This window comes from Labrus bergylta, chromosome 18, assembly GCF_963930695.1.
Source record: "Labrus bergylta chromosome 18, fLabBer1.1, whole genome shotgun sequence".
Taxonomy (NCBI): domain Eukaryota; kingdom Metazoa; phylum Chordata; class Actinopteri; order Labriformes; family Labridae; genus Labrus; species Labrus bergylta.
Genome location: NC_089212.1, coordinates 26,080,686 through 26,105,439, shown reverse-complemented (window position 1 = coordinate 26,105,439; position 24,754 = coordinate 26,080,686). Strand labels below are relative to the sequence as shown.

The 24,754-nt window shown below is 43.7% G+C and overlaps 3 protein-coding genes and 1 long non-coding RNA gene across 6 annotated transcripts in view; 3 read left to right on the top strand and 1 right to left on the bottom strand.

Moving 5' to 3' along the window:
* LOC110002661 (ladderlectin-like) overlaps positions 1 to 24,754 on the top strand; it is a 191,065-nt gene that overhangs the window by 76,764 nt on the left and 89,547 nt on the right. The window lies entirely within an intron of this gene.
* LOC110002101 (enhancer of rudimentary homolog) lies at positions 1,088 to 6,953 on the top strand. Its single transcript, XM_020657744.3, has 4 exons — positions 1,088 to 1,211; positions 4,128 to 4,215; positions 4,397 to 4,517; positions 6,652 to 6,953. Exons 1-4 carry the CDS (start codon positions 1,209 to 1,211, stop codon positions 6,752 to 6,754), a joined length of 315 nt encoding a protein of 104 aa, XP_020513400.1. The 5' UTR covers positions 1,088 to 1,208; the 3' UTR covers positions 6,755 to 6,953.
* LOC136183246 (uncharacterized) lies at positions 4,459 to 9,136 on the bottom strand. Its single transcript, XR_010669082.1, has 3 exons — positions 8,997 to 9,136; positions 7,842 to 7,978; positions 4,459 to 4,594 (listed from the first exon to the last, which is right to left on the bottom strand). It is a non-coding gene; the product is annotated as an uncharacterized lncRNA (long non-coding RNA).
* si:ch211-168d23.3 (BRD4-interacting chromatin-remodeling complex-associated protein) lies at positions 8,745 to 22,820 on the top strand. Of its 2 annotated transcripts, XM_020657747.2 has the most exons (14): positions 8,745 to 9,167; positions 9,277 to 9,777; positions 11,183 to 11,228; positions 11,340 to 11,382; positions 11,570 to 11,635; positions 12,407 to 13,939; positions 14,887 to 15,153; positions 15,269 to 15,815; positions 15,915 to 16,063; positions 17,080 to 17,141; positions 18,781 to 18,929; positions 19,421 to 19,515; positions 19,775 to 19,877; positions 21,044 to 22,820. In XM_020657747.2, the coding sequence occupies exons 3-14, from the start codon at positions 11,188 to 11,190 to the stop codon at positions 21,778 to 21,780; spliced, it is 3,792 nt and encodes a 1,263-aa protein (XP_020513403.2). In that variant the 5' UTR covers positions 8,745 to 9,167; positions 9,277 to 9,777; positions 11,183 to 11,187; the 3' UTR covers positions 21,781 to 22,820. The 2 variants fall into 2 exon arrangements, with proteins under 2 accessions (XP_020513403.2, XP_065822186.1); XM_065966114.1 differs by lacking the exon at positions 8,745 to 9,167 and having other exon boundaries at positions 9,637 to 9,777; positions 14,890 to 15,153.

Genomic DNA, 24,754 nt, shown 5'->3' with positions numbered 1-24,754 from the left:
TACTGTTTTTTTTTCTTTGGTAAAAACACTTTTCTGGAGGCTTAAATCAATAAAGATACTTTCCGCGTGGTGTTGACAGAGTGTTAGGGCCTTAAAGAAGAAGATAATGAGAATAAAGTGGTAAAATTTGAGAAACAATTTCAGAAAAAGTGACAGTACATAAATAAAGTCATACTATCACAGGATTAAATCAGTAAAATACCAAGAAAAACAAGTAGTTAAATTACAGATATAAAGTCTTACTATCAAAGGATTAAATGTGTAATACAAAAAATAATTAAAAGCTATCTAAACTAGTTAAATTATAGAAATTAATAAAGGAATAGAGTAGTAATTATATGAGAATAATGTTGTGATTTAACAGAAATAAAGTCGTCTTGTTACAAGAATAATAATGTTGTGAGAATTAAAATCTTTATATTATGAGAAAATAAGTCTTAATATTACACGTACAGAAAATATTACAGGAAAGAAGAAATATAACAATAAAAAAATGTGTTTTTTAAGAGGAATGAAGTCATCAAATTATAAGAATAACTTTCTGAAATTATTAGAATTCAGTTGTCATTTCTAGATATAAAGATAGTCATCATATTATGAGAAAAAAAGCCGTAATATTACAGGAATAGAGTCGTCATACATTGAAAAAAAATGTCTTAATATTACGATAATAGATGATTAAAATTACAGGAAATACATTTTTAAAATTACAGGAATAACAGGATTAAAGTTGTTTTATTATCAGAATACTGTTGCAATATTTCGATAATAAATTCATGGTATTATGAGAATAAAGTAATAATATTACATAATTTAAAGTTGTAATACAATGAGAATAAAGTCATCATTAAATAACGATGATAATATGGAAATAAAGCTTCCTACAGTGAAATAACATTTTGTTGATAAAGTCAGAATAAAAAGAAGTGTGTTAAATAATCTATTATGTAATTTATTAATGTATTTCTTTATTATTTATTTTGTATATATTTATTAAGAAAGTTTGTTGTAAAAAAACAACCAAAAAACAGATTCCTCCGGGACAGTAGGTGGCGGTGTGCACCTCTGAAGTCACTGTTCGCAACTACCCAAAAAATATATTAGTAGAAGAAGAGTTGTTCTTCCGGTGTCAGAGGCAACTGCTAATCCTAGAAGAAGAAGCAAGATCCGAAGAAAATCGACCGAAACCGAAGAAAACAACAAAAATCATGGTTAGTACGTCGTAATACTTATTCTTAGAGTTTATTTTTATTCGATGTTTGTTGATAATCACCAGCAGTTTAAAGTAGATTACTTTTTAATTCGTTATTTCAGCAGAGAAGTCGTTTTATGTAGCTGCCAGTTGTTTGCTAATGTTAGCATCAGGTTAGCATGCGAGTGGGGGACGTTAATAAAAAAACGACTAATATTATATTAAAATATCGACTAATATTATATTAAAATATCGACTAATATTATATTAAAATATCGACTAATATTACAGTAAAATATCGACTAATATTACAGTAAAATATCGACTAATGTTACAGTAAAATATCGACTAATATTACAGTAAAATATCGACTAATATTATATTAAAATATCGACTAATATTATAGTAAAATATCGACTAATATTACAGTAAAATATCGACTAATGTTACAGTAAAATATCGACTAATATTATATTAAAATATCGACTAATATTATAGTAAAATATCGACTAATATTACAGTAAAATATCGACTAATATTATATTAAAATATCGACTAATATTATAGTAAAATATCGACTAATATTATATTAAAATATCGACTAATATTATAGTAAAATATCGACTAATATTATATTAAAATATCGACTAATATTATATTAAAATATCGACTAATATTACAGTAAAATATCGACTAATATTACAGTAAAATATCGACTAATGTTACAGTAAAATATCGACTAATATTACAGTAAAATATCGACTAATATTATATTAAAATATCGACTAATATTATATTAAAATATCGACTAATATTACAGTAAAATATCGACTAATATTATATTAAAATATCGACTAATATTATATTAAAATATCGACTAATATTACAGTAAAATATCGACTAATATTATATTAAAATATCGACTAATATTATAGTAAAATATTTATAATAAAAAACGACTAATATCATAATAAAATATCGACTAATATTATAGTAAAATATCGACTAATATTATATTAAAATATCGACTAATATTATATTAAAATATCGACTAATATTACAGTAAAATATCGACTAATATTATATTAAAATATCGACTAATATTATAGTAAAATATCGACTAATGTTACAGTAAAATATCGACTAATATTATATTAAAATATCGACTAATATTATAGTAAAATATTTATAATAAAAAACGACTAATATCATAATAAAATATCGACTAATATTTATAATAAAACACTGGCTAATATTATAGTAAAATATCGACTAATATTATAATAAAATATCGACTAATATTATAATAAAATATTGGCTAATATTATAGTAAAATGTCGACTAATATTATAATAAAAAACGACTAATATTATAATAAAATATTGGCTAATATCATAATAAAATATCGACTAATATTATAATAAAATATCGACTAATATTTATAATAACACAGAGACTAATATTATATTAAAACACTGACTAATAATATATTAAAATATCGACTAATATTATAATTTAAAAAAACGACTAATATTATATTAAAACACAGATACTGCCAATTTTCCCCTGAACATTTTTGAATACTTTATTTCAGATAAAAATTTTACGTAACAAATGTCATCATTATACAATCAAGGAGCAGTTAATAAGCTTTAACATCTCACAGGAATCCGATTTAAAACTGTGCGAACCAACAGAAGATGTAAATGAACTCTGCAAATAAATAATGATACTGAAGACACACGAGAGGCCATAAGACAGAAACAAGTTCATAAAGTGACGGGTTGTTTGGGTAATGTAGTCTTTATCTCTAAGGTAATTTTCTGTCTTTGTTCATCTGTTGTGATTTTTATTGTTATTAATGTTGTGATAATATTTTGTGAAGCACTTTAAGGCTTGCTCTGTGAAAGATGCTTTACCACAAATAAACACATTATTATTGTTAAAACCTAAGATAACGTTTTAAATCTACATCTGTTGAATATATTTAGCACGTCAAGTTATTCAACAAGCATCCCCAAATCTGTCCCCCGATATAACCAAATTAATTTAAAATAAAAATCAGGATAAATTCTGATTTTTATTCAAAATTTAACCATGATGGGTGAAGTGAGTGTTGAAGTACTCGAAAGACCGGTCTCGAGGCCACTTTTAGAAGGTCTTGGTCTCGTCTTGGAATTGAAAGCATTTTTACTCGGCCTTGTCTCAGACTGGGCGGGCTCCGGATTTTAAATCAAGACCACCACTGATCGGCTATTTTTCCAAGTCCTTATTCGTTCTAAAAGAACAAACAACTTCAATTCATTTATAATTAGATTTTTATCTCATGGTTACGGCCGCAACCTTCCCCGTGTTACAGCCTGAGTGAGTGACACGCCGCCTGCACACAAGATGAGGATTCTTCAGAGATATTTATGATCTCTGTCATGTCTTGGTCTCCGTTAGTTTGGTCTTCACTACAACACTAGGTGGCGGTAAAGTTCAGTGGTTAAAGCGTGAGTCCCATGTACCGACAGAAGTTTCACCGCAGAGTCCCTGGGTTCAAGTCCCATCCCAGCCCTCTGCTGTATTCCACCCTCACTCTTTCCTCCAATCGTCTCCCATCAGCTGTCACATCCAATAAAGATCCATCTGTGGAAGTCGACCTGGAAGAAATGAGATAAATCACAACTAAAGAAGAACAGATGTTTCCTGATTTACTGAATTTACATTTATTAAAAATCATTTTGAATTTAAATCACAAATCTCTTCCTGCATGGATTCATCTCATTCTTTGTTTGAGGAAACTTCCACGTCTTCAGTTTATATTTATTGACTTGCACTTTTATCTGAACATGTAACCAGCTGATGTTTCTTTATTTAACTGAGTGATAAGTTGGTAGTTTAAGTAAGAAGTGAGTACTTACTAACCGTCTTCTAACGTTCTGTCTCTCAGTCGCACACCATCCTGCTCGTGCAGCCCACCAAGAGGCCAGAGGGGAGGACGTACGCTGACTATGAGTCTGTCAACGAGTGTATGGAAGGTAAGCTCATTGTGCTTTCTCTTCTTTGACTCTTATAATCTGAGCCGTCAACATGACAGAATTAAAAATGTAGATATGGAAAATATTCTGTAGAGTGCAGCAGGAAACAATCATTTAATCAGAAAATTACTGACCACCACTCCTCATACTGTCTTGATTATTTTGTCGTTTTGATTGACAGGTGTGTGTAAAATGTACGAGGAGCATTTGAAGAGAATGAACCCCAACAGTCCTTCAATCACATACGACATCAGCCAGCTGTTCGACTTCATCGATGACCTCGCCGACCTCAGCTGCTTGGTGTAAGTTTAGTCTGATTTATTCAAAGCATTGTGTCACTCACAATCTCACGTTGTTGTCGTGGTTGTAAAAAACTCTGCTGTGGGTAGAAAAACAACACAGAATACATGAGTAACATGTATGTAACAGGCTACATTCTGCTTATGTGTGAAGCATCACAGAATCTCCTCCAGGGACTCGGTTTGGGAGAAAGTCGAGAAGATTCACATTTTAAGATATTGAACACAATGTTTACACAATAGGGACAAAAATAGCTGAAAGTAATTGCACTAAATGATTTAATTTTGGGCCATAGCAACAGAGTCCTCTATACGACGCTATAATGAGAATATTTGTCTTTATATCAACGTGTAGTTCAACAGAAAAGTCCATCCTCTCCGTCTTCTCCCTGCTCCACTTTTCAGAAAATGTGTGCTCAAACAGGCTGTTTGCAGATTTTCCCTTCATGATATCACAAAGGGCAGTAACCCCTCCCCCTGGTGGTTGGGAGGAGGATAATAGCGAACAAACCATATGACGTATTTTTGTAGGCCAACCCTGAAGTAGCATCGCCATGGCGTCTAACCAGAATCCTCCTCTGGGATGTTTTCATTGGATTTTGGATCATTAATAAATAATCTCTGTGTTAAACACACGTTTCTGAAGCGTAGGCGTTTTGTTCAGCAGGATAATCTTCACAGATGAACGCCATTTTTATGATGTTTGAAGCGTTAATGCGGCCGACAGAAGTAAAAAGCTAACATTATGCTAAAGCTAACTACACCACGGTGGGATGATTGTGACGTCACTAGCGTTATGCTTCAGACGATCTCTGATAAACTAATCCACGTAGCTTAATAAATAGTTTACTAACATAATATTCACCTTAACCTAAAGATTAAACCTACAGGAGACATCTCCGACTAGTGAGAGAGTTCCCGCCCTCTGTGTCCGGCGTGATGACCTTTAATGACCCCGACAACCACTGTAGTCACATTTAGCCGCTTGTTAGCAACCGCCTTTTTAAAGACGAGTAAAAACTTCAAACTTCACAAGTGGAGGTATTACCTAACGTAGTTTATGTGCTCTAACAAAACACCAACATCTCTTCAGCTTGTGTTCACCACAGACCTTATTTCAGGAGTCTAACCACAAACCAGTTCAAAATCCACGTTGACTTTTAGACGTTAGACCCCATGGCGCTCAAATGCTAACTTACTTCCTGGTTTTAGGACTCATTCCTGTGGCGCTCTATGTCTGACCTTTTAACACAAAAACCTCACAGGGGGTGCGTTCGAATTGTCCCTCCTATCTCCTTCACTATCCACTTCACCTTAACCCCGAGAAAACGTCATGAGGTGAAGGAAAGATGTTAGGAGAATTCATAAAGGCGATCTCGTTGCTCTGACAATCCGACCACATTTCCACTAGGCCACGTCATTAAATGCGACGGGCCGGCGGAGGTTAATGACGTGGGTCTGCCGTGTTGAAACTACAATGTTCCGAAAATGGACTACAAAAAGATCATGTAAAAAACTTTCCCCTGTGCTTCTTACTGGTGAAATAATCCTGATCACCACGAGGTTGGGATTGAAATTAAAGAAATATAGACTACCAGGCTACAAGTAAGAAAAGTGAAACCATCAGCTTCCTGTCCAATCAGAAATCAACATGAAATTAATTGTTACATTAATGTAAGATATAACCTACACATAATGTTTTATGCCTACACATGTACAACTGCACAGCATTCTTCAGAGAATGAAATATGTTGAATAAAACATCCTCTGATAAAAATGTCTCTTATCTTTTATCTCTTTACGATCATCGTTCATGTTCCTGAACGGTCGGATGCGCGACTCGCTTTGAATGTTGCGGCCGAAAGGAATTGTGGGACGGCATATCTCATCTCCTTTGGTAAAGGATGGTCCAGTGTATCCTAAAGGAGGTTATAAAGGAAGCATTGACCCACCTTTCCTTAACTTTTAGAGAATTCGAACGGCTCTTATCAAGGCCGCCACTTAAATGCTTCCGGGGTTAAAGGTGAAGTAGATAGTGAAAGGAGATAGGAGGGACAATTCGAACGCACCCAGAGTCAGGAGTTGGAGCCTCCTGAGTCTACACACCGTCTGACCCTGATTGTTGTCTCTGTTTCAGTTACCGTGCCGACACACAGACGTACCAGCCGTACAACAAGGACTGGATCAAAGAGAAGATCTACGTGCTGCTTCGCCGTCAGGCTCAGCAGGCGGGAAAGTGAAGCGGTGGACGTGGGGAGGAGGAGGAGGTGGTGATGGGGGTCGATGTTGATTTTTCTTATCTGTAACTTGTGTGAATTGATTTGAAGCTGTTCTGAGAAGTTTTTAACAAAGTTTTGATCCTTTTTGTTTTTTTCTCACGGTGGGCGGTGCGTTTTGTATTTGAATATTTGACTTATTAAAAAGATTTTCTTTCAATAACACGTTTCTCTTTTGACTCTTGTTGTGAAAAGTCCATCCTCTGTCTTTTGCCTGCTCCACTTTTCAGAAAATGTGTGCTCAAACAGGCCGTTTGGAGATTATCCCTTCATGACATCACAAAGGGCAGTAGCCCCTCCCCCAGGTGGTTTATAGACATGATCAAATACAGGATCAGAGTGGATTTAGAACTAGAAACTTCACACACTTGTTTTAGGGAGCTCTGAGACTTATTTACACTGAAGAAGAGGAGGATATGTGACCTTTAAGGCAGAGAGAGAGAAGAAAATCTATTTTGGAAGATGTGCTTGTTTGTTACAGTTTTGAGTGAAAAGGAGAAAAAAAGCATTTCTCAGTGCAAAGCAGATCCTCCCAAATAATTACCTACTGTCAGCCGCACAGCATCCACGAGGGAAGAGGAAAGATGATGAAAGACAACAAGAGGAGGAGAGAACACAGAAACCGAGACGAGGAGGAAATCAGTGTTTGTTCACTTCTCTGGTTGTAAGAGTCGAGGGAACGAGACATTTTACCAGCAGAGTAAAACAACAAAACGTCCTGAAACTCTGGAAATTACTTTTCTATTTCAACAGCAGAAAAAGATGATTGATTCTTCTTTCGTCTCCATCTTTTCTGGATTTGTTTTCCTGTATCTGTGTTATTGAAGTTTGATTCTCATTCTTTCACGTTGTGTTGGACCTCAGTTTGTACTAACACAGTTATCAGATAATCTGGAAGTGATTATTTTAAACAACTCTCCCTGGGGAGGTCTTTACAGTTTCTAGACTTCAGGGAATTAAAAAAGTGAAAGGAATTTTCAAAATAAACCGACCTGGAGGGAAAACATTTTCAAAATAAAACTTGTCCTCTCATTTCTGATTTTCATCTTACCTTCTCTTTCATATTTCCTCCTCCTTGCAAGTGAAGATACTTTGGCCTGTCAGGATGATTTATTTTACTCCTCTTTCCATGCTGTCTTTTCCTCCTTTGTCTTTACTTCCTCCTTCTTGGATCAATGAGATGATGAGCTAAAAGAGACAATCATAAGATGTTAGTTTGATTTGCAGATTTGAAAAGAAGAACAAAGTTTTAAAGTCTGTATCCTCCTTTTTCAATCCCCCTTTCCTCCTGTATTCCTTTCTCGTCTTCTCTTAATTTTTTTTCAGCATCAATCTAATTGTTCTGATTTACTTCCTCTTTCCTTTTCCAGAGTTTATAAAAGTTATTAAAATGTGCTTCATAGTCTTACATTTGACCTCAGTTTGCAGTAACACAGTGATCAGATCATCTTGATTATTGATTTCTTGTTAAACTACTCTCCCTGGGGAAGTCTTTACAGTTTCTGGACTCTTAAAAAAACGAAAGAAAATCAATGAAACGTGAGAGGAACATCTGTGGAGCTCCAGGGTGACGCACCGGGGACCTGCGGAGCGTCTCCCCGGCTGATGGAGCTCAGGAGGCGGACACTGAAGCTCGATCCTCTCGCTCCTGTTTTTTTCTGCACCTTTTGTGTTGTGATCGGCTCTGCCTGTCTGTTTCTCACACCCACCCCGGTACCCCCCCCCCCCCCCCCCTTCCTCCTCCTCCCCTCCTCCTCCACCTCCTTCTCCATCCCACCCTACCCCCTCCACCTCCCCCTCCCTCCCTCCCCTCCTCTCTCCTCCTTTTAGCATCTGAAAAGACCACTGAGTGAGAATCGATGGCGCAGAGGCCCGCTTGACAGGACAATAAACCACAAAGAAGGGGTGAGTTTTTTTCTCTCCTCCTCTTGCTTGTGTTGTTTTCTCATTTGCGGATTTTTACTCTGACGGCTCGTGGTGGAGGGAACAGCTCTCGGCTGGCTGCGTGGAAACGATGTTTTAACGCACGGCATCTTTTGTTACCGCGATATGATTTACAGCAGGCGTCAGCTGCCGCGGGTCCCACTCAGGGAGACAAAATAATCCCCCCCCAAAATGTAGAAAAACAGCAGCCCGAGCTGCAGCGTCCGAGGCTCCATCCTGTAACGTTTTGGGGGACATTGATTTCACATGAACACACATTCACCTTACGTAACCTCCAAACGCATCCCGGTGCTCGTGTTGTTGAGAGAGGAGCTGCAGGTTTAGATGAGGGTCGTTTGCGTGGATTTCATTGGGCGCTGCGGTACCTGGAGGCTGTTAATGCGGCTCTCTGCTTGTAAACAAGAATATGCCAGCATCAGGACCGGAGAGGGAGGTTTGTCTAAATCTTTTTTTTACAGGGTAAGCCCTCCTGGAAATTGAGCAGAGAATAGTGAGTAATGTTGTAATCGGCGTGCAGCACGTTGCTTTTTTTTCTTCCCCAGCCATGAGGAGAGAGGACAAGTCACATCCCAGGCGCAGGAGGAGCCGTCTATTTACAGCACATTTGCTTCTCATGTCTGTGATAGCCACAACAATAGCTCCCATTTTCCTCATCAGCCTCAGGCAGGATCAATACTGCGAGAGAAACTGAAAATATGATGCCATTACTGGTTAAAGATTTGAGCCTCCAGAGGAGCAGCCGATGAATCACATCATATTGATCTCAGATTGTGTTTTTGCCTGTTGGTTTAACCTCGTGTGACCTGACAGCATGTGGTGTGTGTGTGTGTGTGTGTGTGTTTGTGCCTCCAGCCTCTCCACCCGCTCAGTGAGGACCGCAGAGATGCCCCAGCAGAGGGAGGAGGACTCGTCTGCGTCCCGCCGCCCCAGCCTGGCATCCCTCCTCTGCCGCCTCCAGACACTGAAACCGGGCCACGACTTCCCATGAGGCCACCAGCAGAAACTCAGCTCGCCCGCTCTGTATGGGGCCTCTCACATATGAAGTAGGTTCACGTTGGGGATCTGGACTCATGAGTGAGGAGCTCAGGTGGTTCAGTGAGCGAGGAGGACAGTGGGGTCGCCGCTCATTGGGTGGGAAGAAGACAAATTGCTTCTTGTTTTACCTTCAAAATCATTTAATCTGTGATTCAGGAGGCCCCCAAATAATCCACATTTCTCTAAATCCTCTCTTTATTTAGCTTCTTTTCTTGCACAGTATGGGGCGCTTGAGCTCTTCTGGTCTCTAAAGATCATTCAAATGGACGCCTCTTTGATTTAACTTTTACAACAACCCAAGTCTAAACCTCAGCCTAACGTAGTAAGGGATCACCGGTAGACTTGATCTGATTAGAAGAGGTCGATTGGTTTGGAATGAATGAGCTAGATCAGGGTTTCCCAAACTTTGACTTGCCAAAGGCCCCCCTAAAGCATTAGCCTGTGGCGGGGCCCCAATCTTCTAAAATTCTCTTGAATTCCTTTTACATAACGATGGTAAATGTAAAATAATTAACATACAACTTCTTTCCAGTTTTCAGTGCGTGATTTGTTCCTGCTTCTATAAATACTCAAAGGTCGACTTCTTTAGGAGACCACTTGGCTGAAACAAAATGTCTGAAGGTTCTTCTTAATGACCTCAGAGCAACGTCTACGTCTAGTAAAGCTGTAAAAAAAAATGTAAACTGATTTCCTTGCGACCTGAAAGTCCTCTACATTTCTATATTTGGATCTTTGCAAACCAAAAGTGGATTTTAAATTAGAAAGGAATGAGTTATTGGAGGTTTCTGAGGACCAGAGTGTCATCGTCCTCTTCTTCTTCTGTCCAGAAACGTGCAGCATCCTTTAAATCAACTTATGCACAGTTTTCACTTTTGTGTTATGGTCCAGCCTGCTGAGGTCAGAGACGTGCCCGAGGACACTCTGACAGACAGCTGGTAGTCGAGGTTTAGTGATATTTGTCACAAGGTGCAAAGATGCATGATCATTTATAAAAGTGAAACACAGTCTGTATTAACCCTTACATGTCTGTCACCAGTCATTTAAATACTGTGCACATGATATACGATGAAATAAACCTTTATTGATCTCATGACGGAGACAGCAAGGAGCACCGAGCGCACAAATAATCGTCGAAGAAAGGACTTAAAAAACAGCTGCTGGGGCGCTGATGGCCAAGCGCTTAGGTTCGACGTCCCGGGTTCAAGTCCAACCTGTGGCTTCTTTCATGCATGTCTTCCCCACTCTCTCTCTCTCCTGATTTCCCAAACCCAAAATAAATGTCTATAGGAAACACAGTTGCACAGTGCACGATACAGGTCAGACGTGCTGTTGCACCTTGCATGTATTATTATTGCACATAAGTGATCCAGTAGGAGTGATGACTGAGTGCGTGTGTCCTCCTCTTCCTCTCAGTTGACATGGAGGATGAAGATGGGACTTGTCTACTTGATGTTTTGTGGTGAGTCCGCCTGATTCCAAACGAATAAGAGATCCTTTTAAATTCAGAAAACAAAGTCCGGGGTTTTATTTGAACATGGTTTAAATTCTGGTTCTCTCTTTGTCTTCGCAGTGACCCCCAGGCCCTGAACGACTTCCTCCACGGGACCAATGAGGTAACAAAAGAGTGTTGAACAGAGAGCCACTTTGAATCAGAATCAATAGTGTAAATGATAGATTCCTGATGGGGATATCTCCTGGCACAGAGTCGAGCTGGCTGCATGAAGAAGAGTCATTATGTTATACTGCATGCTTTTCTCACTTTGTGCCCGACCTGAAACTCGGACTGTTTTCCTCCCCCAGCTGCAGACTGAAGACCTGCTCATTAACTCGTCCTCCGGGGAGCCCTCCCTCTTCACAGACGCCCCGGTGAGTGTCTGGATCCACAGCCTGCAGTGTCACAACAACCTGCAGCTTCCCCAGGAGAACCATTTCTATCTGACTGCTTCATGTTAACTCCTGATAATCTCTCTCTCTCTCCTCCATTGTGTTTCACTCTCTCTCTCTTTCCTCTCTGTCTCTCTCTCTCTCTCTCTCTTTCCTCTCTCTCTCTCTCTCTCTCTCTCTCTCTGTCACTCCTCCTCCCCTCTCTCTCTCTCTCTTTCCTCTCTCTCTGTCTCTCTCTCTCTGTCTCTCTCTCTCTCCTCTCCCTCTCTCTCTCTCCTCCATCGTGTTTCACTCTCTCTCTTTCCTCTCTCTCTCTTTCCTCTCTCTCTCTCTCACTCCTCCATCGTGTTTCACTCTCTCTCCTCCCCTCTCTCTCTCTCTTTCCTCTCTCTCTCTCTCTCTCTTTCCTCTCTCTCTCTCTCTCTCTCTCTCTCTCTCTGTCTCTCTCTCTCTCTGTCTCTCCTCTCTCTCTCTCTCTCTCTCTTTCCTCTCTCTCTCTCTCTTTCCTCTCTCTCTCTCTCCTCCATCGTGTTTCACTCTCTCTCTCTCTTTCCTCTCTCTCTCTCTCTCTCCTCCATCGTGTTTCACTCTCTCTCTCTCTTTCCTCTCTCTCTCTCTCTCTTTCCCCTCTCTCTCTCTTTCCTCTCTCTCTCTCTTTCCCCTCTCTCTCTCTCTCTCACTCCTCCATCGTGTTTCACTCTCTCTCCTCCCCTCTCTCTCTCTCTCATCTCTCTCTCTCTCTCTCCCCCCCAGAGCCCCGTCTCTCTGCTGGGAGATGGCAGGGATTCCCCCGACACGCCTCCGCCCGGGTGTGTGGATCTGTCCTTCCTGGAGGAGGCCCTCCTGTCATCGCCGGAGGGTGGGGACGACCCACAGGTGGAGCAGAGGGGGGGGACACTTGTGGAGGCTGGATTTGAGGCAAAGAAGGGAGAGGTGGATGAGGCGGGGGAGGCGGGGGAGATGGCGTGTGACATCCTGCAGCAGAGCCTGCAGGAGGCGGAGATCACAGAGCAGACTATGGCTCTGGAGGCCGGTCTGCAGGGGGACAGCCTGTCTCTGTACTCCCCCACCCCTCTCCTCCCCCCCCCCACTCTACCCTTCATACATAAGTCTGTGACCTTACCCCAGATCCCCCCCATGCTGCCCAGAGACACCCAGGCAGCGGTGGAGCCCCCCCAGCCGTCCCTCCTGGCCGTCGGTCCAGGCTGCCCTTCTCTTAAACCTGTGGCCCCCCCTCAGCTGATGGGGCTCCTGCCTGGAAACGTGTTCCCCGCCGCCCCCCCAGAGACCTCCTTCTCTCTGAGTCCTGCACAGGGGTCCAGCATGATCCTCCACAAAGCTGTCCCCGGTGTGACCGGTCGCCCTCTCCTCACGCCCACCCTCAGAGCGGCAGCGACCCCCGGCATCATCCTGCAGCGCGCCCCCCTCGCCATCCAGCCCAAGCTGCCCATCAGCATCCAGCCCCGCCTGGTCCAGATCAGCCCCAAGCCTCCTGGGCAGAAACACACTCCTGGTCTCACGTTTGTCCCGGGGACCACCTCCCCAAATATTTTACTCTCACAACCTGCGGGCCAGAAGCCCTCGGCCCCCCAGCCGCAGCCCCCCCAGCAGCTCCACAAACAGCTCAGCCTGCAGCTGGTCAACCAGGGGGGCTCCTTCCTGCTCCAGCATCAGGGACTCTTCCAAGGCCAAAACCAGTTCCTTCTTCCAGGCCAGTCCCCGGTGACGCTCGCTCAGCCCGCCGGTGCTGCTCGCCCCCTGCTGGCCCCCGGCCACCACGCCCCCCCGATCCACGGCCTGACCCCCTCCACTGGGCAGCTTGTGGACGGCTCTCAGATCCTCACTGTGCCCCAAAGACAGCTCAGCTTCAGCCCCGTGTTCACCACGCAGACCGGGCAGCTCGCCCTCCGACAGGCCACCGTGCTTTCAGGACCCCTGCAGCTGCAGTCGGCGCCCCCTACCGTCTTCCAGATGCCGGCGCAGCTGGCTGGAACCTACACACCGGGGGGGCAGGGGCAGCGTGCCACCCTGGTCCACAGTCCCGCTCTCGGAAACCACATCACCCTGATCAACAGTTCAGGAGTTCTTCCGCCCGATCTCACCTCCATCTCGATCCTGAACGGCCCCTCGGTGGTTCAGGGGCTGCCCTTCACCGCCCCGGCCCCTCAGAGCAGCATGGCAGATGGACAGCTGAGCCTCCAGCAGGCGTCCGTGGTGCTGCTGCCGGAGAGAGCCGTACAGGAGGAAAGGATCGGCTTGGAGGAGACCTTCCACCAGCTACCACAGGTCAGAGACGCTCCGAACTAAAAGCACCTCTACATGTTTGTTATTCATTAGAACCTCAGCTTGAAAATAATCCTCATATATCAGGTCAAGTCCATTAACATCCAAAGAGTCACAAGAAGGCAGCCCCCTCCTCTGTAACAAAGTGGGTCCATCTCATCTGTCGGTGTGACCTATGGTGTAAAAGAGCTTTGAGTAGTTGGAAGACTAGAAAATAACTTTACAAGCTCACGTCCATTTACACTTTGTTTTTTGATCAAGGTCTTTTTATTTGTAATTTTCAAATATATCACAAAAATATAAACAACAACAGCACAAACATAGGACAGTCAAAAAGGAAACCTGTCCAATCCCCAATTCCCTGAGTACTGGATCATCAGTAAGCATGCAGCCAGACAATAACAAGAAGAATAAACTGACATATAAACAAATAAATAACAGACAGAAAATAATAAAATACATTCAAAAACAAAACAGAAAGAAAAAAAAAAAGAAAAAATAATCAAACAATAAAAAGGTTACATAGTTATGTTGTTAGCTGTCATATTTTCAACAAAAGATAAAAAATGGTTGTCAAGTGATATAGAATTTCCTGGTGCAACCTCTTATAGTATATCTGATTTTCTCTAAGTGGACAAGAAACATGACCTCCCTTATCCTGTCGGGGGTGCAGCGTCCTTCCATTTAGATAATATTCTGGGCAAAAGGGAGCAAAAGGCTATCATATTGGTTTGGTGCCCATTAACAGGAGTGTTCACGTCCGTTTACACTTCAATCTGTGATGTTAAAGATGGATTCAGTTGAAGACAACTGATAGGAAAAGATCATTTTAAAACACTCTATGGCATCGTTTCGTAACGTTTACCTTCCTGTTACTAAAACCATCTCAGGTGTAAAGTTCACTTTAAACTACCTCTCATATATTTCATTTTCTCTCTCTCTGGTTGCAGCAGTACGGACACGTCCTCCAGCAGGTCCCGGTTCAGCCCCCCTCTGCAGGTCTGCAGCCCTCTCCTCCTCCTCCTCCTCCTCCTCCTCCTCCTCCTCCTCCTCCTGTGGTCACAGTCCTGCAGCCTCCACCTGAACCTCCTCTGGCTCCCGACCCCGCTGTGGAGATCCCCAAACTCCTGATCCCCCCCGCAGACCTGAGCCAAACGGTGGAGGAGGCGGCGCACTCCCTGAGCCAGAACGAGGCCTTTATGCAACATCTGCAACAGGTCAGCGTGGCCATTCCCTGAATTCATTAAGTTAAGAAAACGTCTTTAAGAAGAAGCTGGATATGGAACACTAGATTCTCTTTTTCACCCTCTGTTTTTGTCATTTCTTTCACAGCAAGCACTTAGCTCTCCGCTCACCTCGGACTTGTTGGTCGGGGGTCTGCCCGAGGTGCCGATGGACTCTCTAAACTCTCCGGTCCCCGATGAGACAGAGACTCGTCCTCATGCGTTCTCTGTTCAGGACCCGCACTCTGTGCTGTCTGACCCGTGTGCGGAGGATTCCCCGCTCCACTCAGACCAGGAGGACACACAGCTGATCTGCTCCCCCCTCGATCCGGTCCAGGAAACAGAGACACCAGGGACTCCGGCTGGTTTCTCCCCTCCTGCTGCGCCCAAGAGTTCAGCCCCCGAGACCCCGGCTCCACAGCCTTGCGGCGAATCACAAGTCCAGTACCAGATCCCTCATCATGTCTCGCAGGCCTCGTTTGCCCAGAAAGCAGGACCAATCCAGCCGTATGTGTCCCAGCCTCAGTCATCGGTCCAGAACAGTCTGCCTCCTCTGCGCGTCTCGGTGCCTCAGCAGCCACCTGACCTCACGGCTGCTCCTGCGAGTCTCTCCACAGGAGGAGACAAGCCTGCTGTCCAACAGCACACACACAACAGTCAGTTTATACCACAAAATAAATATTCAGAACCTTTCTGTCCCTGTAAGTCCTCTTCCTCCTCCTCCTCCTCATCTTCATCGTTGTGTCTGTTTTCAGAGCCAACAGCTGCCTTGGTCGTAGAGAGTAAAGCGTTTACTCTCAACGACCATCCTTCCTCTCCTGCAGCGCCGGGTCTCCAGGTTCAGGGGCCCCCAGCTCCCAGTGAGGGGGCCCCCACCCAGAAGAGCCAGCAGACCAGCACCAAGGTGAGGAAAGACTAGTAAACATATCTGACCTCTTCCCTTTGTGCTGTCAAGAATGGAATCAAACATAATTAGTCAGAAGGAGGGAGAAGAACTTACTGGAGAACAGGAAACATAATGCAGCAGTTTAATTATGAGCATGGAGATCGTAGAGGTGGCGTGCAGACAGTCTATGGTCGTGTACAGATCTAAAATGAAAATCATAGTTTTAAAGGTCACATATCCTCCTCCTCTTCTTCAGTGTAAATAAGTCTCAGAGCTCCTCAAAACGTGTGTGTGAAGTTTCTTGTTCTAAATCCACTCTGATCCTGTATTTGATCATGTCTATAAACCCCTCTATTTCAGCCCTGCTCAGAACAGGCTGTTTCTGTGTCTGTACCTTTAAATATGTAAATGAGCTGGAGTCCGGCTCTGACCACGCCCCCTCTCTAGAAGGGCTTGGGTGTACTCGGTCTTTCTCGCTCCATGTCCTATTGTTTACGGTGAGAAGGCAGACTCAGAGGGCAGAACAAACACCTAGCTGTGGGAGTGTCACCCACCTGGGGGAGGGGCTACTGCCCTTTGTGATGTCATGAAGGGAAAATCTCCAAACGGCCTGTTTGAGCACACATTTTCTGAAAAGTGGAGCAGGCAGAAGACGGAGAGGATGGACTTTTCTCATCATTGGGGGGTTTGTAGACGGACTAGAGACACATGTTAGAGTTAGAGGAACATGGGGAAGTGTTTTATATAATATGTGACCTTTAAATAAAAGTCTTTAAATAAAATTCTCTTTGACCCACTAACTGATGGACAGTTGGATCCTTTCCGCTCTAATGATGTGAAATAACGTGTGTATTCATCTTTAAACTGATATAAAATGTGTGTGTGAAGCGTCCTCTGTGGGTTTAAACTGAATTGGCAGACTTTGAAATGATTTCTTTTTTTGGTTAAATGCAGCAAACATTTCATTAATGAATTTAAAATGAACCCCGTGTGTCCCTCCTCTGATCTCCTCCTACATGTTCGCTCTCTGCCAGCTGGCAGCTCCGCCCGAGCAGCAGAGAGACGAGAGGCTCACACCAGCAATGCGCCGGCACAGGTAAGAGAGCAGAGACTCACCATGATCCAATCACTCAGGAGAGGAAATGTGTGAAGATGTTCAGGATTCTGTCTCCTACATGCTCCAGATTCATTTAACAAAATTCTGTTTGTTTGAAACATATGACCCCTCCCTCTCCAGCTCTACTGATTAATATTAATAATATTAACCTAAGAAACCCAAAAAATGTGACAAAGAAAAATGAAGCCAATGCTGAAGTGTTAAATCCTGCATTTCCTGGAGTGTCCACTAGAGGCTGGCTGCAGAAGCACAGGAAGTCACATACACACCCATTCTAAAAAGCCTGTTTTTACAGCAGAGATGAACATGTTTACAGCCTGGTTCAAAAAACCAAATAGGTGTGATTAGCTCATGTCTGGATGGACACACACTGTACGGGGGGTGAATGTTTTGATGACTCATCAGTTTTGATTTGATGAAGGATAAGAGTTATTCACAATAAGGCGTGTAGCTGACCTGATTGACAGGTGGGCGCGGTGTAACGGTTTGTCAGGAGGTTTAAAACCCGCCTCAGCTCCAGCTCTCAGCCTGTCGTTAGGTTGACTGAAAGTTAGACTGAGACAGCATTTCCAGCATGGAGACCGCCATCGATGGGACTCCAGCGCCCCCTGCAGGATCAGACGGGGGACGACATTCAGACTTCAAACATTCATATTTACAGTCTGTGGTTTTAGCGACTTTTCTTCAGAGATTGGACGGTGTATAGAGTCAGAAACTTGTAAGAGAGAAAGAGAGACATGTGGGAAAGGAGCCGGATTTGAACCTGGGCCGCCCGCTCTCGAGGTATTTAACCTCTGTACATGAGGTGCACGCACTAACCACAAGGCTACCGGCGCCCCTACGAGCTACTTTTAACAGGGACACTCCTGAGCTCATTTGATTTTCTTTTAATCTTTTTATGAGGTGAAGTTTGAGATTTGTGCTTTCATCCTTGAACTCACTCTTTTATTTATTTAATCTGAACATGTCTGACCTTTAGTGTCTCTCTTTAAACGTCTCCTGAACACATCAAAGGCTTCCTTTGACTTGTTATAAATGTGGATATGATGAGCTGCAAAGAGGCTTTCTTCATACCTCGGTAACTATCAGCCCCCGATGTATTCACAGTCGGCTGGATTAAGTCTGATCCTGCAGTAATGTGTTTTAATCCAGGTCCTTCAGGACTCCTCACACTGCCCCGATTAAAAACACTTCTACAGAAACTACAGATCCTGCTGACTACCTGACTCGTTAGGGATCATGTTTAGTGAGCAGGTAGTTATTACACGGCTGTGTTAAATACTTGATTCTCATTGGCCAGTTATGCATACAGTCTGCTATCCCTCAATAGATCACCGTTGCTAAGAAGAACAAACCGTTACTAAGGAGAGCATACGGTTGCTAGGGAAGCAGCTCTATTCACAGATTCTGGAGGACTAACTGTGATCATATCAATCAGTAGAAAGAAGTCAGGAGTCTTTGGGCCTCATACCAGTTGGGACCCCCAGAAGGTCGACTAGGCTTTGTGTCAACCTTTGATTTAAAATAATCAGATCTGGAATGTGTGAGACGCTGAGGGAACATCTTTGTGTGTAGCGGCTCAGGCTAACACTCACAGCTGTCGTCGTGTTTTCTTCAGATTCCAGCAGCAGATTTGTTCGGACCACCGAGCGGTCCACACCCCCTTCACCGGCCCGGCCTTTCCCACACTGAAGGACGCCGTCAGACGCCTGCTGCCGTACCACACCTGTGCAGGTCACCTGCCCACTCAGGATGACTTCACCTCAGGTTGGTGGAAGGATCAGTGCTCCCTGCTTATTCTGACCAAAGCCTGACTGAACTCTAAAGGAACACGTTGCACTTAAAATAGATTAAAATATTAACAAATCATATATGGCAATGTACTCCATTTGGTTGTTTTATTTAATACGGACAGTAATCATTTAGCAACATTTTGTAATTAAAGTTTTATTTTTATTTTATTATTATATTTTACTTTTCCCCCCCTTATTTTATAAATGTGGATATTTGTGCATGTGTATATCTTTTTTTCTTCCTTAGAATTTATGTAATTGTAATTGTGTGTCTTGGAAAATGTTTAAAACTCAATAAACATATTGTTAAAAAAAAAAAAATAGATAAAAAATTCTGTTGCATACATTTAAAAGACTGAGATGTCTTCCTTTCATTGGGATAAAAAAGTGTTTGCTTTTATACGTTGGTGAGTAAAAACACGAGAGGGAACCTTAAAGGGATGTTTTATTCTTTTCCTCTTTCAGTGGATCAGGAGTTTGACAGTGTGTCAGGTTTCCTGCTGAAACGTACCAAGGACATGGTGAACAAATACAGGCAGCTACTGGTGAGAGAAGCTCAGGTAAGACACACTAAGCTCCTCCCTCTTTCTCTCTCTCTCTACCTGATTCATACGTGTGCATCAAGTCTGGATCTCATCTTCTAGAAAAATAAATAAATGAACCGAGTTATTTCCTGTGTGTGTGTGTGTGTGTGTGTGTGTGTGTGTGTGTGTGTGTGTGTGTGTGTGTGTGTGTGTGTGTGTGTGTGTGTGTGTGTGTGTGTGTGTGTGTGTGTGTGTGTGTGTGTGTGTGTGTGTGTGTGTGTGTGTGTGTCCACAGCAGGACAGTCCGTCGGCAGAGATGGTGATGTTGGAGCGTCTCTTCCTTCAGGCTGAACGAAGCTCTTTAGCCGAGGACAGACGGCGAGTCCGCAGAGACCCAGGTCAGAAAAAAATGTGTGTCTGTGTGAGTGCTGCTCAGTGGTTAACTCTGTCGCCTCACAGTGAGGAGGTTCCTGGTTTGAATCCCCGTCCTTCAGGAGTCTCTCTGTGAGGAGGTTCCTGGTTTGAATCCCCGTCCTTCAGGAGTCTCTCTGTGAGGAGGTTCCTGGTTTGAATCCCCGTCCTTCAGGAGTCTCTCTGTGTGGAGTCTGTATGTTCTCCTCGTTCATGTGTGGGTTCTCTCCTGGTTCTCCGTCTTCCTCCCACAGTCCAAAGACATGCTCGTTAGGTTAACTGCTGACTCTAAATTGTCTGTAGGTGTGAATGTGAGTGTGTCTGGTTGTCAGCTCTGTGATTGGCTGGTCCAGGGTGTAACCCCGCCTCTTGCCCAATGACAGCTGGGATCGACTCCAGCCCCTCTCGCAACCCCAAACAGAAAAAGCAGTATAGATGATGGATGTCTGTGTGTATTTATCAGTCTTTTAAACCTCAACACGAGACAGAAATCTGAATCAGTCACTCTCTCTCTTTTGTAACGGTCTCACTGAGCGGAGCATCGGAGCGCGCCACTTAACCTCCATATTTGCTCGGGAGCATCTCCCAGGTGTGAGCGTTTAATTAAGCCGTGTAAATGTGGAGCGGAGGTCGTGCTGAGAAAGACTCGGTGTGATGACAAGAAAATTACAGCCGAGAGGTTAAGAGCAAATTAAAGCTGGGTTGTTATGATAATTATTAAGTTTGGAGAGAAGAAAAAAAAAGGGGGGGTAAGAGGGCTCGGGGAAACGTCTGGATGTCGGACATTAATCATGAAGCTGAATAAATGTGTTTACTCTGGATCAGGGATCGTTTGTGCAGCTTAAAGAAAAGCGTCACATTTATTTAGATATTTTATTTGCAGAAACTTATTTAAAGACATGAATGGAAATATATTTGAGATGAACGCTGGTTGGAGGAGCTCTCTGCTCATTTCCAGACTCTAGAATCCCCACTGGGTTGATATGCAATCTCGATCCCCTGGTAAAGAAGCTGCAGGTCAGACTTGAACCCGGGCCACCCGCTTGGAGGAACACAGCCGCTGTACATGGGGGGCCTGCTTATCATTAGGCCGTCAGCCCCCCCTCACAGGAGCTTTAAAATATCAAAACGATCTTCTTGTTTCTCTCCTCAGAGTCCTTCATGATGGCCTTGGTTTCATCAGCATCTTCCCCCAACAGTGCCCCCTCCTCCTCCTCCTCCTCCTCCTCTGGCCCCTCCCACTCATGCTCCTCCGGCAGCCCCTCCTCCCCCCCAGCCTGGACCCGACTGTCCGACCGACCCCCCGGCCTGAAGACGTACCGCTCCAGCTCCCGCGGGGCCCTCAGGCTCACCATCAAGCAGGAGTCCGGCTCCCGGAAGGTGGTGCACAACTCGGCCTGCGACCCGGGACACAAGAGGGACCACACAGGTCAGCTGACCAACGGGGGGGGTGGCGGCGCCGTGACCGAACGCCACCTTCAGGCACAGAACGGAGCGCCCCAGCATTCTCGGCAGGACCAGGATGTGTCAAACGGAGCTCTGCCTTGTGACTCAGCAGAGACGGCGCCCGGTTCCAAAAGTAAAGCCCCAAAAACTGCTCTCTCCACGCCGGGGGGGGACGGACGCTTTGAGCTGAGAGACGTCGGCGGCCCCAAACTGAAATGCTTCAGGGCGGACGCGTCGCCTCGGTCGGAGCAGAGCTTCAGCCCCCCTCCACCTCCCCCTCCCCCCCTCCAAGAGGACAACATGCTCAGTGAACATCTGCAGAGTGCCATCGACAGCATCCTGGAGCTGCAGCGCCTGCAGGGCCCCTCCGCAGCCCCGAGCAGGGCGCCGTCCGGCCCCTCACTGGACCAGGCTGTCACCAGCATCCTGGGGGGGCACCTGTGAGGTAACTCCGCCCCCTGACAAGACATCCAGGTGGGATCAAAACATAAACTTCTTATCTGTTCCTGGAGCTGAAAGAGATTTAGTTTGAGCGAGCGAGCGAGAGGAGAGAGAGTCCAGAGGCACTATAAAGAGAAAGCAGACAGCAGCACTATAGTCCCATAGGTGTTAGATACTTCATTTGATGTTTGTGGAAAAAAAAGTCTATTTGAATAGGAGCTCTATTGTTTCAGTGGTAGTGAAGTCATTCAGAGGTTTACGACACTTCATCAGCGTATAGAATATAAGAAATCATAGTGAGGATACCGAGCAACACGTGGAGATTATTCCATCTTTTTATAAGATTTCTTTACAAAATGTGAACTTTCCTTTTCGCATAGTGCCAAGCTTCCAGGGTATTTATTTTGATAATCTGTGCCAACTGTGTTTTCAGATGAGTTGAGCAAAGCAGCGAGTGTGTGTGTGTGTGTGTGTGTGTGTATGTATGTGTGTGTATGTGTGTGTATGTGTGTGTGCATCCTGCAGCGGGACAGTGCATAAACCCCCCCGCCCGCCCTGCAGGCTTCCATCATCTCCGCTTATCAAATGAAAACTCCAAAGAATTTGTGACTTGCTACATCCTGAATACACCAGCAGACGTCCTTGTGTTGTGTCTCTTTGTCGAAGCAGAAAGAAGCCGAGGGGAACACGAAGAAGAATGAGATGTGTGCTTTTTTTTTTTAAAGTTCAGAGCCTTGTTGTTTTTTATTCACGCTGGAGTCTGACTGTGAAACACTTCCAGTTTTTAGAGACATGAAAACGTGTCCCATGTGTGACGTATTAATAACATTTAAAGCAATAATGAGTCAGGGGTTTGTTAGCAGTGGTGCTGGTGCAGTAAGGAGGAGGAGGAAAACAAACGGCTCGTTTCCACTGCACGGTGTCGCTCAAATTGAAACTTTTCCATATCCAGAGGTCGTCGATAGACCCTGCTACCTTTTTGGTATTCTTTGGGTGTTCGGCTGAGGTTCAAAGAGAGCTGAGTAGATACTAAACGGTGATTTGGAAACCACTAGGCCAGAGGGGGAAAGGATTTTCTTTTCATTGGTTGTCTGCAGCAGCAGCTTTGCAAAGATTTGAAACACACACACAGCAAAAAGGTAAAAACTCCCAGGGCAACTGAAGCTGCATCTTCTCAGAGAAGATTTAAAAATAGTCAAGATCTTGAGAAAACGTTGTTACCTTCCTGTGAAGGGTAAGCGGAGAAAATCAAATGTATGGATGCATGTCCACTTAGGACTTCCATAGTTCTCTTCATTTCTCTGTGTGCAGTGTTGAGTTAAAAAGTTAAGATATTCTGCTGACAAAATGAGACTTAAAGGAGCAGTATGTAACTCTGACCCCTAGTGGTTAAAATGGGTACTGCAGTCTAAATTCTAAACATCATAGAGAGCTGTCTCCCCCCTGCTCTCTAGAGTGGATGCTCACTCAGGTCACCATGTGGTGGACTCTGAAGCTTCAGTGTTTATCCAGCTCTGCATGGGTCTGTAAACCTTTCTGTGTTCTAACCTCTCTCCATTTTTCAAAAGCATCTCCAATATTGATCCTAGTTTGAGCACATAAAAACAGTTGAACCGAGCCGGTGCCGTGCAGTGTGGGAAAACGAGGCCAGACAGTTTTTTCATGACAGAAGGCTTCTTCTCTCTGTTGTCATTGAAGCCCTGAGTAGTTTAGAAATCATGTTTCAAACATGTGTGAGGGTCACTTCATGACACCAACACTGCAGTTTGTTTCCCCCCCAACACAGCGTTCAGAACGTCAGCCTCTCTGCATCATCAAACAGCCTTTAAACCAAAATAAAGACCAGAAATCATCCACTTCACATTCTCACATCGACAGTCCTCTTCATGCTTTAGGTTATCCCTTTTGAATTCATCCACGATGAGTCGAATATTTTAACGCAGCGTTTGTGGAGCAGTAAAGCTCCCGCGACCTTTTCTGTTAATGTGACAATCCTATTGGTCCGTTTGGGGAAACTGTCAGAGAGGAAACTTGGTGTAACTTGTGTGAAAGATTCTTTCACCTTAAAGGTCAAAATGTTAAAAAGCTGCACATTTCTCCTCGACATGAAGTGATAATGTATTTATGCAGATTGAGGAGGGGGAGAAGGTTCGACTCTGGATGAAAATGTTTGTGACATGCCTTATTGTTTACTCTTCATACCTTTCATTTGCCAAAAGAAGATCATCGATGTGATGTTAGAAACGCTTCCAGAGATTTGTGGCTACGATCAAACAGGCCGTTTTATTTTTTTAAATCTAATTTTTTATTGATTTAAAACGTCACATTTTCTTTTGTTGGAAAAAAAACAAAAGGAGTTATAATATGCAGTAATTTAGTGATGTAATCCTCGACAGTAGTACAGGGTGGAAACACGCCAGAGATTTTATAAACGTGTTGAGAAACGCACTTTGATACCACTTGTTGCTCTACGCTGCTTACGAGCCACCAGTTAGCTTAGCTTAGCATAAGGAGCTGGGCGGAACAGCTCACCTGGCTGTTTGGAAAGGGAACTAAAACCAGCCTGCCAGAGAGGGGATGGAGAGACGCACAGTGAGAGACCGGTTGGTTAACGTAGAGAAGCGTTTAAAATATTCTCTCGATGTGGAGGAGACCAAAAATGAGCTGAAAGAGTCGTTAACTAAAATTCACCTGGTGGACAAAAATAGGACTACAAAGTCTCCATGTGCCAACAAGTTCACTTTATCAATTTATTATGTTAAAGCAACAATATGAAGAAGTTCAGTTTGGTGGACTTTGGCGCCGTCTGAAGGTCTCTGAGTGTAACTGCACCGTCGTAAAACCACAGACTGTAAACATGAACGGAGTGAAGTCACCCGTCTGATCCTGCAGGGGGCGCTGGAGTCGCATCGATGGCGGTCTCCATGCTGGAAATGCTGTCTCAGTCTAACTTTCAGTCAACCTAACGACAGGCTGA

What these genes read in the sequence shown, in the direction of transcription:
- LOC110002101 (XM_020657744.3), top strand. An exon ending in TGTCAACGAGTGTATGGAAG is followed by an intron (nt 4,216 to 4,396) that starts GTAAGCTCATTG and finishes TTTGATTGACAG; the next exon opens with GTGTGTGTAAAATGTACGAG. An exon ending in GCCGACCTCAGCTGCTTGGT is followed by an intron (nt 4,518 to 6,651) that starts GTAAGTTTAGTC and finishes TCTCTGTTTCAG; the next exon opens with TTACCGTGCCGACACACAGA.
- si:ch211-168d23.3 (XM_020657747.2), top strand. Translation starts at nt 11,188, where the DNA reads ATGGAGGATGAAGATGGGACTTGTCTACTTGATGTTTTGTG. An exon ending in TTATGCAACATCTGCAACAG is followed by an intron (nt 15,154 to 15,268) that starts GTCAGCGTGGCC and finishes TTTCTTTCACAG; the next exon opens with CAAGCACTTAGCTCTCCGCT. An exon ending in GCCAGCAGACCAGCACCAAG is followed by an intron (nt 16,064 to 17,079) that starts GTGAGGAAAGAC and finishes GCTCTCTGCCAG; the next exon opens with CTGGCAGCTCCGCCCGAGCA.